This window comes from Nycticebus coucang, chromosome 14 (genome assembly GCF_027406575.1).
Source record: "Nycticebus coucang isolate mNycCou1 chromosome 14, mNycCou1.pri, whole genome shotgun sequence".
NCBI classification, from domain to species: Eukaryota; Metazoa; Chordata; class Mammalia; order Primates; family Lorisidae; genus Nycticebus; species Nycticebus coucang.
In genome coordinates, this window is record NC_069793.1 from 49,572,899 (window position 1) to 49,588,344 (window position 15,446).

Here is a 15,446-nt window from a genome sequence, read left to right on the forward strand (position 1 = left end):
TGCCCCCCACCCCCCACTCCAACGTGTTCAATTTTTGTTTTCATCTTATACTTTTTGTCCCAGCCTTCTCTGGCTAATGCCATATGTCTGGTGATCCTTGGTTATGTGTTGATATAAAAAATGAATTCTAGATTGAAGGTGTAACCTTCCACTGATGTTATGTATGATTTATTGCAGAGTATCTCCCCTTGGGAAGGATGAGTAGGAACTCTGTGATATGGATGGGCTCTGTTACCTAGCAAGTTTTGCTTTAGAATTACCAAACTGGGTGCCAGCTGTTAAATTTCCTGAATGACAAAGATTCACTCTGGAATACTAATACTCACTCTAGTAACTCATGTTCTCTCCAGGCAGTTTCTTTCGGTCGCTAAGAGATGAGTTAACTGCCTAGAGGTAAATACAGGGTTAAAGTGGCTCCGCTTAACGGGGGGTGTGTGTGTGTGAGTACATCTACAGGAAGGAAAAACAGGGCAAATGGCACCATGAGTCTCTCTGGGGTTCTACCTATACTATTGCCCTCTTTTATTATACTTTTATATGTCAATATTTGTCTGCTTTTCATTTTTCAAAATATTATAAAATTTTCTTATCTACTGGTGACAGACTTTCACTTATTCTGCTCTGATATAATGAGCTTATTATTTTACTATGATTTTAATGAGTTCTCAGGAAGAAGGGGAGACAAATGCACATGTTTAGTCATCATCTTGATCCACGCTTTGGGTGATGAAACAAATTTTCAAATTTCAGCTTAAAATTGTGTTTCTTTTTACCCCAAATCTAATCAAAATACTCTAGAAATATAATTATCTCAAGCACTAATCTCCATCTTCTGCCAACTTTTCATTTGCAAATAGCTCAGAAATCTCTTAGAATCTTATTAATACTGACATTCCTCCAAGATATACCTGACTACACGTTTCACTTCTTTCACAGCTAGAATTCTCTTGTGTCTTCTCAGCATACTTTCCTTACCATGAGAGGGGAAAAGAGAATCCTTGATCTGGTTGGTGGTATTATATACACTAACTCTCTCTAATACACTAGAACTATAATATCTTTCACTAATTATGGCCTGAGTGGACCCACAGAGCTTCCAATAATGAAAGAACCTACATTATTATTTAATCATATTAAGCCCCAGGCTTTTGCAAGAGTACTTATCTCATAGGTACTGGCCAAACAAGGCCTCTTGGGGAAGAACAGAATATAGCTCAGAAAAGCTAGGAGTACTACAGAGCAAAGAATTCAGGCATCCTTCAACATTCAACAAAAATTTGCTAAATGCCTTTTCTGGGCCAGGCACTATTTTAGGTGTTATGAAATAAAAGAGACAAAATTCTCTGCCCTCATGGAACTTATGTTTCACTGAAAAGAAACATATAATATATAAAGTACATAAACAAAATATATGTATACTAAATAATTGTTGCTATGGAAAAAAATTAAGCAGGGAAGAAGCATAACAATACTAAGATGAGGATTTCAAAATTTTAGATGGAAGAGGTGACAGAATGAGCCATACAAATATGTAGGGAAAAAGTCCTCTGGGGAGGCAGAACAGAAAGCGCAAAGGCTCTCAGAAAGGGAGTATGCTTAGGATAGAGAAAGAATAAGCAAGGAAGGTGGCCAGTGAGGCTAGACTTGAGTAATTAAAAAAAGAAGAATTAATAGACCTCAATAATATAGGGCTCTGTGAAACATTTTGATGACTCTAGGAAGCAAGGTGAAAGCCACTGGAACGTTTGCAACAAACGTAACTCACATTTAAACAGGGTCACTCTGTCTGATATTTGTTGAGGATAAACTGAAGAGGAACAGGGAATAAGCAAGGAGATTAGCTAAAAAGTACATTTTTTCACAGGTAAACTATCTACTAATCTCCTTTCCACTGCAGCACTTCCCATTGCTTATCTATTGGTGATCCTTAACAATAAGAAGTTGGAAATAACACAATTACAGACACTGTGTTCAGACTCCATGTTTGTATTTTGATTAGGATAACAGTATTTGAGTATGCAATTTGTATAAATTATATTTATGTTATATATCATTGTTTTAAATTATCTCTATGTAAGAGAGTTAACACTAGAATTCATGCATTTGTCATACCCTTTAGAGAGAGGCAATATGCAAGGCAGATTCATTTATACTCAAAACAGAAGTAGTAAAATCAAAGAAATGGACTAAAACAGTAAATAATTTCTATGATAATAATTAATTAATTAATACTATTATATTAATAATAGTATTGATCAATAATTAATAATTTCATGATATATGACTCAGGAGTTTCTCATGCCATCTTGAATATTAGAAAGCTTTCCATATGTTATCTCTTTTTACCTTTAATCATATCAGACACATACTTTTAAGTTCAGAGCAATAAACCTTTATTTGAGGTCACATAGGTAATAAGTGGGCAACAGAAATCAAACACAAGAATCTTGATCTCATGTCCAGTGCTATTTTCTACTGTGCCACTGCTCCTCAGTCTACAATTCAACAAAGGACTAGGATTTTCAAAGATTATGATGTGTTGAGTTAGAAAGAATGGGCAACTGATTCTTGCAGAATGGTACTGAAGTGGGGAAATATGTGTTCCTCGGTGGGACTGTTTCTACCAAAACAATACTCAGAAAATGAGCAAATATTATAACTAGATTTAAATTCATCAGAAAGTTACATGCAGAAATCATGAACTATTAATATAGTCTCATTGAAGAAATGAATCACATGGGCCTTTCAACCCTTTACACACACCATTAAGCAAACTTACACATATACATATACATATACATACCTCCCTACGTTCCTCCCTCCTACCCAAACATATGCTTGAGATTCAAGAGAATTTATCTCCTATATTTAAAAAGTTAGAGTATATAAAAGAGATAAAGGTGAAAAAGAAACACAGAAAATGGGTACTGAAGTTTAAGCATAGAATGAATGGTCAAGTGAAAAAGTCAGATGAATTTGACAACAATTATTGAGTACCTCTCTTTGTAAGGTACGAGGTTAGAAACACACAAATGACATTTTGGGAATCCCCTGAATACACAAACCCCACTACCATATTAAATTCTATTTAACCCACAACCACACTAAATTCTACTTAAAACAATGTCTTTACTTCAAGGTCTTAATGTTTAAAGCAACTGCAATTATAGTATCTATTTGTTGGGGACTCCTACTTCTTTATGCAAGCTGTAACTCCAAAGAAATTTTAAAACTTATCAGCTGTACTGGATATAAAATCATATTATACCAGGAGAATTTTTACATACATTTATAGGTTAAAAACTAAGAGATTTAGGGTCTGGATACTAAAGCAAATCTTAGTGGAATTTAGAGAATAGTAGGAAGATTAATAGTTTCCCTTAACAATTATAGCTTTTAGCCATACAAATGACCTACGCAGAAGGAATATAAATTTTAGATACAGTCAAGAGTTTTGTCAATTTAATCAAAGACAGAAATATTGACAGTAAGTACTCCAGAATTTCACAAAACAATGAACTACTATTTCAAGAACTATTTACTATTTTCTAGTTGAAGGTGATTTTCCCCCTAATTTCCTAGAATATTCCATGTCAGTGCCATCTGTTATTATCCAATTAATTAAAATCTGAAGTCTTAAATTCAGTTGGAATGGCCATATGATTCAAGTGAAGAGTGATTTATAAATAGATATGCAGCAAAGTTGTAAAATTCCAGATTTATCCTTTAAATTTTCTGAAAAAGTATTTCCTACCTGAGGGGCATTTGTAGCCACTAGAAATGCATTTGTCCGCCCTGGGTGATCATAATCATGCATGGCAGCCGCAACATACAGAGCCATCAATTCCAATGCAGGAATGTTTGAAGACAGGCAGCCATAACTCTCATCTGGAATAGAGCAGCTCTTCGAAGAAATAAAAGCAATTTTCCCAGGGTTAATTCTATCATCTGAATCTGAGGAATAATAAATAGCAAAATAAACCAGCATTAGCACATAACAATTAAGCTAAAGAGACAATTTCCAATAGATAGTATGATTATCTTATTTATTGACTTAACTAAGAAATAAACTCTATGAACTTAAAAGAGTATATTATTACCAATATGGATGCTAATACAGAAGAGAAGGGTTTAAATATGACCCCAAAGTTGCTTACAAGACAGGATAGGATTCTTGTTCTAGTTTAACTGTTAACTCAGGCTAATAATAATTTTAAAAGCCTCTTATTATTAAACATTTGTCGTTAAAGGGCTAGATATAATGGTTAGGGTATAGGATGTGACAGAAAAAAGCAATCTAGAGAAACCAGTACAGAGATTTAAGAATTGAAGGTATTAACCAACTAAGCTTCCCAATATAGATGCTTTCAAATCTCATCCAGAAAGATTAAATTTCATTTGAAGCCCTGACTAAAACTCCATTCCTCCTTCTTTTTCCTTCCATTGAAACTCTTTATAAAACATATAATGGAATAAAAAGCCATGGGAAATGAAAAGGCCTGGAAAACTGGAGAACGTGTCAATCAACGTAACTCTATCCTCTTCTTCCAAACACTATGTTCACTAAACCACATTGTGCTTTTGTTGTCTTAAAAATTTACCATTTATTTCTCTTTTTATTATATTTTGATGGCTTTATCTATCCAAATGACCATTCCGTTATTTTTTCTAAAGGGATCTTAAGAAAGCATTAGGAGGAAAAGAGAAACAAAGAAGGAGAAAAAACAAAGAAAGAAAGAAAAAAAGAGCAGAGAGAACATAAAATCACAAAGACATTAGAGATAAAAAATTTCCCTGGTTGTATTCACAGGTGGAACCTGGAAGTAATGTTCTATCTTGTCAAAGTTCAAAATGATTTTTTTAACCCTAATTTAGTTGACTCAATATTTGCCATTTTTAATGTAATGACTTTAATACACTAGTACAATTGCAAAGATACCTCATTATTTTCATGCTATTTACATTTGTACCTAAATTAAGTTTTAGAATAACCTACATTAGAGCCATTTTTAAAACTTATTTATTTATTTGCTATTTTTAAAGGTGAATTCTCACTATGTTGCCCAGGCTCGAGTGCAATGAGTAATCACAGACACAATCATTTTAGCACACCACGGCCTTGAACTCCTGGCCTCAAGTGACCCTCCATTTTCAGCCTTCCAAGTAGCAGAGACACATATCACTGTCCTGGCTCAGAGCTATTTCTTAAATAATTGTAAAAAATAAAATGAGACAATTGAATGCATGAATATAGACATACATAAGCAATCAAATTTCTAATAAAAAGACTTTGTCAATATCAGACTCAATGATTTGAATTTTTTACTATGTTACATGAATTCTGGATTTCTGCTACAATTTGAAAATACACAAAATTTAAAATGGCAAAAGATATTCTTTTAAACTCAATAATTACTTAAAATTAGCATATTAAAATCTTAATACATTCGTTTATATATGCTCAACAAAAAATTCAAGGGCAATTAAATATAATTATTGTGAATGTCATTTATTTGCCTCCTTCCTTTCAGAAAATGGTGATTCTTTTAATTCACTGACTCATTTCAAAGGAGGCCTTACTAAAAAACATCACAATTATAAAGGAAGATGCAAACTATCTTTATGTGCAGAATGCATGATCTTATATTTATATGGAAAAGTCTAGGAAACCCACTGAAACAATCATTAGAACTAATTAATTAGATCATCAAGGTTGCAGAAATAAGATTAATATGAAAAAAATCAATTGTATTTCCACACACTAGCAACAAACAACCAAAAAATGAACCTGTGGGAACAATTCCATTTAGAATAGCATCAAAAACAATAAGATACATGTTAGCTGGGCCTCGTGGCTCATACCTATAATCCCAGCACTTTGGGAGGCCAAAGCAGGAGATTGTTTGACCCCAGGAGTTTAAGACCAGCCTAGGCGACAAAAGAAAATTAAAAAATTAGCTGGGCCCATGCACCTGTAGTCCCAGCTACCCAGGAGACTGAGGCAGGAAGATTGGCTGAGCCCAGGAGTTCAGGGCTGCAATAAGCTATAATTGCACACTGCATTTCAGCCTGGGTGACAGACCAAGACTCTGTCTCAAAAAAAGAATAAGATACTTAAGAATAAATTCAACAAAAGAAGTAGTAAAAATCTAGTATTCTGAAAACTGCAAAATATTGTTGAAAGAAATTTAAGAACTAAATAGTCCAGGCATGATAGATCATGCCTGTAATCATAGCATTTTGAGAGACAGGAGGAGGAGGAACGCTTAAGGCCAGAAGCTTGAGACCAGCCCGGGCAACATAATGAGACTCTGTCTCTGCAATAAAATAGAAAAAATTAGCTGAGCACAGTGGCATGTAACTGTAGTCTCAGTTACTTAGAGAACATGGCAAGAGAATTTCTCAAGCCCAGGAGACACAGTAATACCCTGCTGAAAGAAAGAAAAGGGGAGAAGAGGAGAGAGGAGGGAAAAGGAGAGGAAGGGAGGAAAGGAGAGGGGAGAGAAGGGGGGTAAGTAAAAAGAAAGGGACCTTAAAGACAAAGTTACCAAGGATATGGACATAATGAGGAAAGATATAGCAGAGGTTAGGGAAATGAAAGAGGCAGTTGAGGAGCTTCAAAACTCAGTAGAGATCCTCAGTCATAAAATTGAACATGGTGAAGAGAGAATTTCATAAATTGAAGACAAGACCTTGAACTGTACCAAGCAGTCAATGAGGCAGAAAGAAGAAGACCAAAAACAGAATACGCACTGTTATGGGATTATTCCAAAAGATCAAACATCTGAATCATAAGGATTCATGAAGGAAAATAGGATGGTTCCAAAGGCAGTGATGCTCCAAGACATTATGGCGGAGAATTTCCCAAGCATTTTGAGAGACAGAGAAATTCAGATAGTAGATAGTTTCAGAACTCCTTTTAGACTAAATGGAGAACAAAGCATGTCCTAGACACCTTGTTATCAACTTTGCCAAAGCTAATATGAAGGGAAAAAGTCCTGCAAGCAGCCAGGATTACCTACAAAGGGAAAAATATCAGGATGACAGCAAATCTTTCAGCAGAAACTTTTCTACCCATAAGAGAATGGTCATCAGCCTTTAACCTTCTTAAACAAAACAATTTGCAGCCCAGGAGCCTATATCCTGCTAAACTGTGTTTTATTTGTGATGGAGAAACCAATTATTTTACTGACATGTGAATGTTGAGGAAATTTGCCACAACTAAACCAGCTCTACAAGAAATACACAGACCCATTCTTCATAATGACCAGCACGATGGCCCATCACCAAAGTAAACATACCTAAAAATTAAAGAAAGAGGCTTAGCTCCCACAATGGTGGGGGGGCAGGGAAGGGGGGAAGCTCTAGACCTCTGAAAAATGAGAGGACCAAAACTCCGCAGTACCTATCAATTCTCTCCATAAATGAGAATGGTCTGAATTTCCCCTCTAAAGAGGCACAGGCTGGCTGACTGGGTACAAAAGCTCAGGACTGAAATCTGTTTCTGCAAGAAACACACCTAGAATAAAATAAGATTCAAGGTGAAGGGACAGAACACAATAATCCAGGCAAATGGAAATCAGGAAAAAGCAGGGGCTGCAGTCTTATTTGCATATACAATTGGATTTAAACCTACAAAAATAAGGAAAGACAAAGATGTATATTGCATACTTGTCATAGAAGTATATATGAAGAGATTTATATACATGAAGAGATTTCAATAATTAACATTTATGCACCATATCTGAATGCTCTCTGATTCATTAAATAAACTCTAAATGACCTGAACAATCTGATATCTTCCTGCACTGTAACAGTTGGAGATTTTAACACCCCCTTTATAGTACTGGGTAGATCCTCCAAGGAGAAAATAAAGAAATAATAGATTTAACCTTGATCTAGAATAAATGGACTTAACAGGCATATACAGAACATTTCACCCTAACAAAACTGAATACACATTCTTCTCATCAGCCCATGGATCATCCTCCAAAACTGATCATATCTTAGGACACAAGTCTAACCTCAACAAATTCAAAAAAATAGAAATTATTCCTCATATCTTCTTAGACCATTACAGAATAAAAGTTAAAACTCAACAGTAACAGAAATTGTCATACCCAAATTAAGTCATTGAAACTAAATAACCTTATGCTGAATGACAGCTGGGTCAAAGATGAGATTAATAAGGAAATCATTAGATTTCTTGAACAAAATGATAATGAAGCCGCAAGCTATCAAAACCTATGGGATACTGCATCAAGAAGACAGAAAGAAATCAAGTCAACAACCTAATGGGCTGTCTCAAGCAACTGGAAAAGAAAGAATAATCTAGCTCTAAACCTAGCAGAAGAAAAGAAATAACCAAATGACAGCAGAATTAAATGACATTGAAAACAAAAGAATCATTCAGAAAATCAGCAAAACAAAATGTTGTTTTTTTGAAGATTAATAAAATCAATAAATCCTTAGCCAGACTAACAAGAAACAGAAAAGTAAGATCTCTAATAACTTTAATCAGAATGATAAAGGAGAAATAACAACAGATACCATAGATATACAAAAGATCTTAAATGATTACAACAAAAAACGCTTATGCCCCAAAATATGAAAATGTAGAGGAAATGGAACAATATTGGAATCATCACACCTAACTATACTTAACCAGAAAGAATTAGAAATTTTAAATAGACCTTTATCAAGCACTGAAATAGCATTAACTACACAAAATCTTCCAAAAAAGAAAAGCCCTGGATCAGATGATTTCACACTAGAATTCTATCAAGCCTTCAAAGAGAAACTAGTTCCTATATTACTTAGTTATTCCAAAATATGGAAAAGGAAGGAATCCTCCCCAATACATTCTATGAAACAAATATCACCCTGATTTGAAAACCAGGAAAGGACTCAACAAAAAAAGAAACTCATAGGCCAATATCATTAATGAATATCCATGCAAAAATATTCAATAAGATCTTAGCAAGCAGATCAAGTGGGTTTTATCCCAGAGATACAAGGGTGGTTCAACATATGTAAACCCATAAATGTAATCTACCACATAAATAAAATAAAAAACAAAGACCATATGATTCTCTCAATTGATGTAAAAAAGGCTTCTGACAATATCCAGCATCCCTTTTTTATTTTATTTTATTTTATTTTATTTTATTTTATTTTATTTTATTTTATTTTATTTTATTGAGATATAGTCTCACTATGTCACCCTTGGTAGAGTGCTGTGGCATCACAGCTCACAGCAAACTTCAAACTCTTGGGCTTAAGTGATTGTCTTGCTTCCGCCTCCCAAGTAGCTGGGACTACAGGCACCCACCACAACACCCAGCTATTTTTTGTTGCAGTTGTCATTGTTGTTCAGCTGGCCCAGGTCTGGTTCAAACCCACCAGCTTTGGTGTATGTGGCTGGCGCAGTAACCACTGTGCTACAGGCACCAAGCCCAGCATCCTTTTTTTGATAATAATACTTAAGAAAATAGGCTTATGTGGGACATTTCTTAAACTGATAGAGGCCATCTACAACAAACCCACAGCCAGTATCATACTGAATGGAGTAAAACTGAAAGCATTTCCACTGAGAACTGGAACTAGACAAGGATGCCCACTGTTGCCACTGCTATTCAACATAGTGCTAGAAGTCCTAGCCATTTTAATCAGGCAAGAAAAAGAGATCAAGGGTACTCAAATAGGGTCAGAGTACGTCAAACTCTCACTATTTGTAGCTGACATGATGTTATACCTGGAAAACCCTAGGAACTCAACTACAATGCTCTTAGAAGTGATCAAGGAATATAGCAGCATCTCGGGATACATAATCAACACCCACAAATCAGTAGCTTTTATACATGCTAGTAACAGTCAAGCTGGAAATAAAATCAAAGACTCTATACCTTTTATAGTAGCTCCAAAGAAGATGAAATACCTAGGTATGTATCTAACACAGGACATGAAAGATCTCTAACTATAGAAAACCCCAAGAAAAGAAAAAGCAGAAGATGTTAACAAATAGAAAAATATATTATGCTTGTACACTGGGCAGAATCAACATCATTAAAATGACATTTTATCCAAAGCAATCTATAGATTTAATGCACATCAAAGCACCAATGTCATACTTTGAAGAACTTGAACAAATAGCACTTCGCTTCATATGGAAACAGAAAAACCAAAAATAGCAAATACAATTCTTAGAAATAAAAACAAATCTGGATGTATCATGTTACCAGACTTCAAGTTATACTACAAGTCTACAGTGATCAAAACAGCAAGGGACTGGCATAAAAACAGAGATATAGACCTGTGAAATAGAATAGAGAATCTACAGGTGAACCCAGCCACATACTGCTATTTGATCTTTGATAAACCAAACAAAAGCTTGCACTGGGTGAAAGAAACCTTATTGAATAAATGGTGCTGGGAGAACTGGTTAGCCACAGGTAGAAGACTGAAACTGGACCCATACCTCTCACCACTAACAAAAATTAATCCTCACTGGATAAAAGATTTAAATTTTAGACATGACATAATAAAAACACTAGAAGAGAGTGTGGGGGAAATGTCTGAAGATATTTATTGGCTTGGGGAAAGACTTCATGAGGAAGATCTCTCTGGCAATCGCAGCAACACCAAAAGTAAATAAGTGGGATTTAATCAAACTAAAAAGCTTCTGCACAGCTAAAAGTACCACAACCAAAGCAAACAGCCTTCAGAATGGGAGAAGATTTTTGCATATTATCAGGCTTAAGACAAAAACTTGATAATTAGAATCTACAGAGAACTCAAATTAATAAGAAAAGAGCAAAAAATCCCATTTATAAGTGGGCAAGAAACTTGAACAGAAACTTCTCTGAAGATGACAGATGAATGGCCAAAAAAAACATGAAAAAATGCTCACTGTCTTTAATCATCAAAGAAATGTAAATCAAAACCCCCTGAGATATCGCCTAACTCCAGTAACATTAGCCCATTCACAAAGTCCCAAAACTTAAGATTCTGGTGTGGATGTGGAGAGAAAGGAACACTTTTGCACTGCTGGTGGGATTGCAAACTAGTACAACTTTTATGGAAAGAAGTATGGAGAACTGTTAAAGAACTAAAAGTTAACCTTTCACTTGATCACACCTTCTTCTTAGTAAAGTATCTCAAATATGGGGAAAAAACTAATATACTCAATATTAATACGAAACCAATATGTAGACAATTGCGTGTCCACATGAACAACAAAACACAAATACAGTTTAGTGAGGGGGAGGGAAGAAGAAAGAGAGGGGTCAGGGGAGAGGGATGGTGATTGAAGGGATGAGGGAGGGCAAGTGGTGGGATCTCATCTAACGTACACAACATGAGGGCATTCAGCACGCCCCCCAGGTAAAGGGCTCAACTACAACTTGAACTTTATCTCGGAAGTGAGAGCAATGTAATCTAAAAATTTTTACCCTCATATTAATTTTTAAAAAAGACAAAATTGGAGTATTCATACTTTCCAATTTCAGAGCTTACTGCAAAGCTGTAGTGTTGAAGACATGTGACACTAGCATGAGGACAGACATATAGATCAATGGAATGGAATTGAGAGTGTAACAATAAGCCCTAATATTTATGGTCAACTGGTTTTCAACAAAGGTGCAAAGATCTTGTGGAGAAGCTACTGTGTGCCCTGCATGATGCTAGAATTTTCACATGTTATCTCATTTAGTGCTCATAATATCTTATCAGATAGAAAATCTGATGTAATAACATTTAAGAGTCCACCATGTTTAAATACATAATGAACTCTTTTTAATAAATGGTGTAAGGACAACTGGATATCCTATCCATATACAAAACAATATTGCATCTTTTCCTTATGCTATACCCCCAAATTAGCTCCAAGTATCACAGACCTATACTTTACAGCAATTATTATAAAACTCTCAGAAGGAAACAGAGGAAATCTTCATGACCTTATATTATAATAGGCAAAGTTTTCTGAGATATGACACCAAAAGCATGAGCAATGAAAGAAAAAATTAGATCTTAAAATATTAAGGTTATAGTATGCGGAGGATATTGCACTCCAGCCTAGGCTACAGAGTGAGATCCTGTCTCTTACAAAAAAGAAAGTCTGCACTACTAGTGACTTAAGATTACTGTAGCTTTCCATTATTTTTTCCACTGGACATGAAAGTAGCAAGAGGGCCAGAGAGTCACCTGGGCTCCTGACATACAATTTCTCACATGTAGTAGGAACCTTATTTCCACTTGATAATAAGAACTGGATAGCGTCAATCACCTGAGATAGTACATAATCCCCCTTCCATGTCTATTGGTTCAAAGGCATGAAGAACACCAAGTGGCCAGATGCCAGTCTCAGTTCCCTGTCCAGTGTAACCCTTTTCTGGATTCTCTGTTAGAAGCATTTCTCTTTTGGGAACTACGTTCTCTATGACAATTTTTTTTGCAAGTAAAAATGTTCTAAATTAATCATTCGAAGTAACTGTGAAAGAAGCCACAACTCCTATTTCCCTGTTTCCATAGTTTTGTGTATTCTGGGTATAAGGGAAATTGTACCATATATTTGTCACTGGTGCAATGAATAAACCACATCTTGTGGGAGAGTATCCTAGCTCCACAAAATGTTTACATGTAGCAGGACCCCCATCTGAGTCTCTGATACATCATTCCATCATTCTCTCAGTCCTGCTGTGAAGTAATAAGATTCATGCTGAGATCAGTAAATTATGTGAGCATAAATCCACTGCCACAATTTTTTGCAGTAAAATGAAATTCTTGATCAGACACAATATTGTATATAATAACCTGATGGTAAATAGGGCATTAGGTAAATTCATAGATGACCATGGTGAAGCACTGTAGATAGTGAAGATAAATCCATATCCAGATAAAGTAAGAATAAAAGCTGTCTCTTTCATAAAGGAGAGGTATTCATCAAATGGCTGGATGTTTTACCAGGGAATGGTGCTGTATCAAGGGATTACCATTGGTCACTTATATTGGCAAGCGAGGCACTCAGAAGACACCTGAACCAGGTGAGCCTCAGTGAGAAAATGCCTATGGTGTTGACCCTATACATACTCTCTTTTCTTGCTGTCTTAGCTACAGTATTTGTAAATCCATTGAATGAGAACTGGAGAAGACAGGGAATATGACTGAGAGATATCAAAAGAAGAGGTCATTTTGTCCACTTGGTTGAGTGCCTCCCCTGAAGTGAATGGTCTTTGGTAAGTATATTAGTTAGGATTCTCCAGAGAAACAAAACCAAGATGATTGTGTGTGTATGCACATATGTGTATGTATGTGCGTGTGTGGGTGTCAGAGACAACGAGAGAGAGAAGAGACAGAGAGAGAAATGTATTTTAAGGAACCAACCCAAGCAATTACGGAGGCTGACAAATTCAAAATCTGCACCTGTATGAATAAATTAAAAATGAACCACCATTACCTTCCTTTCTCCGTAGTCTACCATCCTTTAGTCCATTCCCACACGTATTCTCCAGGTTTCTATCAATATTAATTAGTAAATTATTCTGTTGTTCAGACTTAGTATTTATTCCCTGGAGATCTGCCAGGATTTGAGTTTAATTTTAGATTTCAAAGAAATGAGAGGCAGTGGGATTGGATTTAGAGGTGAATTAGTGGGATTTGGGGGTTTCAACGTAATCAGATTCATTAAAAATCTATCCAAATAATTTCATTCCGGGCGGCGCCTGTGGCTCAGTGAGTAGGGCGCCGGCCCCATATGCTGAAGGTGGCGGGTTCAGACCCAGCCCCGGCCAAACTGCAACAAAAATAAAATAGCCGGGCATTGTGGCGGGCGCCTGTAGTCCCAGCTACTCGGGAGGCTGAGGTAAGAGAATCGCGTAAGCCCAAGAGTTAGAGGTTGCTGTGAGCCGTGTGATGCCACGGCACTCTACCCGAGGGCGGTACAGTGAGACTCTGTCTCTACAAAAAAAAAATAATAATAATAATTTCATTCCAATTCTCAAGGTCCTTTCTTTCCCAGTCAATACCTTAATCCTAACACAATAGGCCTAGTGAGGCCAGGAGCTTGATTTGCCTTGTATTTCAGGCAACTTCAGAATTAGATGTTAGATTTTATCTTTCATAAGATATATTTCTACTACTATTAAAGAAATAATTTTATTTTTTTTGAGACAGAGTCTCACTATGTCACCCATGGTAGAGTGCTATGGTGTCACAGCTCACAGCAACCTCAAATTCTTGGGCTTACGTGATTCTCTGGCCTCAGCCTCCTGAGTAGCTGGGATTACAGGCACCTGCCACAGTGCCTAGCTATTTTTTGGTTGCAGTTGTCATTGTTTTAGCCGGTCTGGGCTGGGCGTGAACCCGCCAGCCTCGATGTATGTGGCCAGCGCCCTACTCACTGAGCTATGGGTGCTGAGCCAGAATTTTTATTTTTTATAGTAGTAGAATAGTAGCAGTACAATCACAGATGCTATCTGGTCCTAAACTTATCATTTCTTTTCTACTAGTTCTCCATTGCATCCACAGTCTTTGCAGCTTTTTTTCCCCCTATTGAAATAGCTATTTGGTCTCCCAAAGCATTGTTTTCTACAGATACTTGATTCTATAAAATTGTATTTGAGAACTCATTAACACTGCTAACAAAAACTCAGAAGGAAATGACAAGCATGAGAGAGAAAACATATATTGCCTCAGAATACTGTGCTTAAATTGAGAATAGGATGGTAACAGAAATATGGCTATTAAGGGTGCTGCTATGGACGGCGCAGAAGAAAATGAGGAATATATTATTGACACTAGAGGAAAGGGAATCCTTATTATATTTTAGCAGAAAGCTTAGGTGAATTATGTTTTGCGGTTATGTGAAACACAAACTTTTAAATGATGAACTTAGATATTTAGTGGAGAAAATTTCCAAGGAAAGTATTGAAGTTATAGACTGGTTTCTTACAGCTTATAGTAAAATGGAAGGAAAAAGAAAGATTAGGGGACAACTGTTAAGCAAAGAGGAATCAGGACTTGATGATTCAGGAAATTCTCAGCCTGTGACTGCAAAAGAAACTAAAATTAGGAGATTAGGAAAGTGTGCTCTTGACAGAAAGCAAAGGTTGCAGCTGGACCCATTTTTGCTAGTTCCTTGGAGGGTCAGAAAGAGATTTGAAGATGTTATGCTGTTATATTTGAAGAAAGAGCCAGGAGCCAAGGAATGCAGGTGGCTTTTAGAAGCTGGAGGAGGTAAGGAAATGGATTCTCTTCTAGAGCATCTAGGAGAATGGTTCACTTACACCTTGACATTAGCTAAGTGAAATCTATTTTGGACTTCTGACATGCACAATTATAAGATAATAAATTTTTGATGTTTTAAGTCATTAAATTTGCAGTAATTTGTTACAGCAACAATAGGAAACTAGTACAGATTTTGTTACCTACAAGTGAGTTACTAATGT

General features: G+C 36.0%; 1 protein-coding gene across 1 annotated transcript in view; it reads right to left on the bottom strand.

Annotated features, from left to right (window-relative positions):
• The window catches only part of PDE3B (phosphodiesterase 3B), a 182,019-nt gene that overhangs the window by 16,281 nt on the left and 150,292 nt on the right, over positions 1 to 15,446 (bottom strand). The window contains exon 12 of the mRNA XM_053560444.1: positions 3,755 to 3,954. Within this exon, the coding sequence (XP_053416419.1) occupies positions 3,755 to 3,954 (200 nt within the window). The remainder of the gene's footprint in view (positions 1 to 3,754; positions 3,955 to 15,446) is intronic.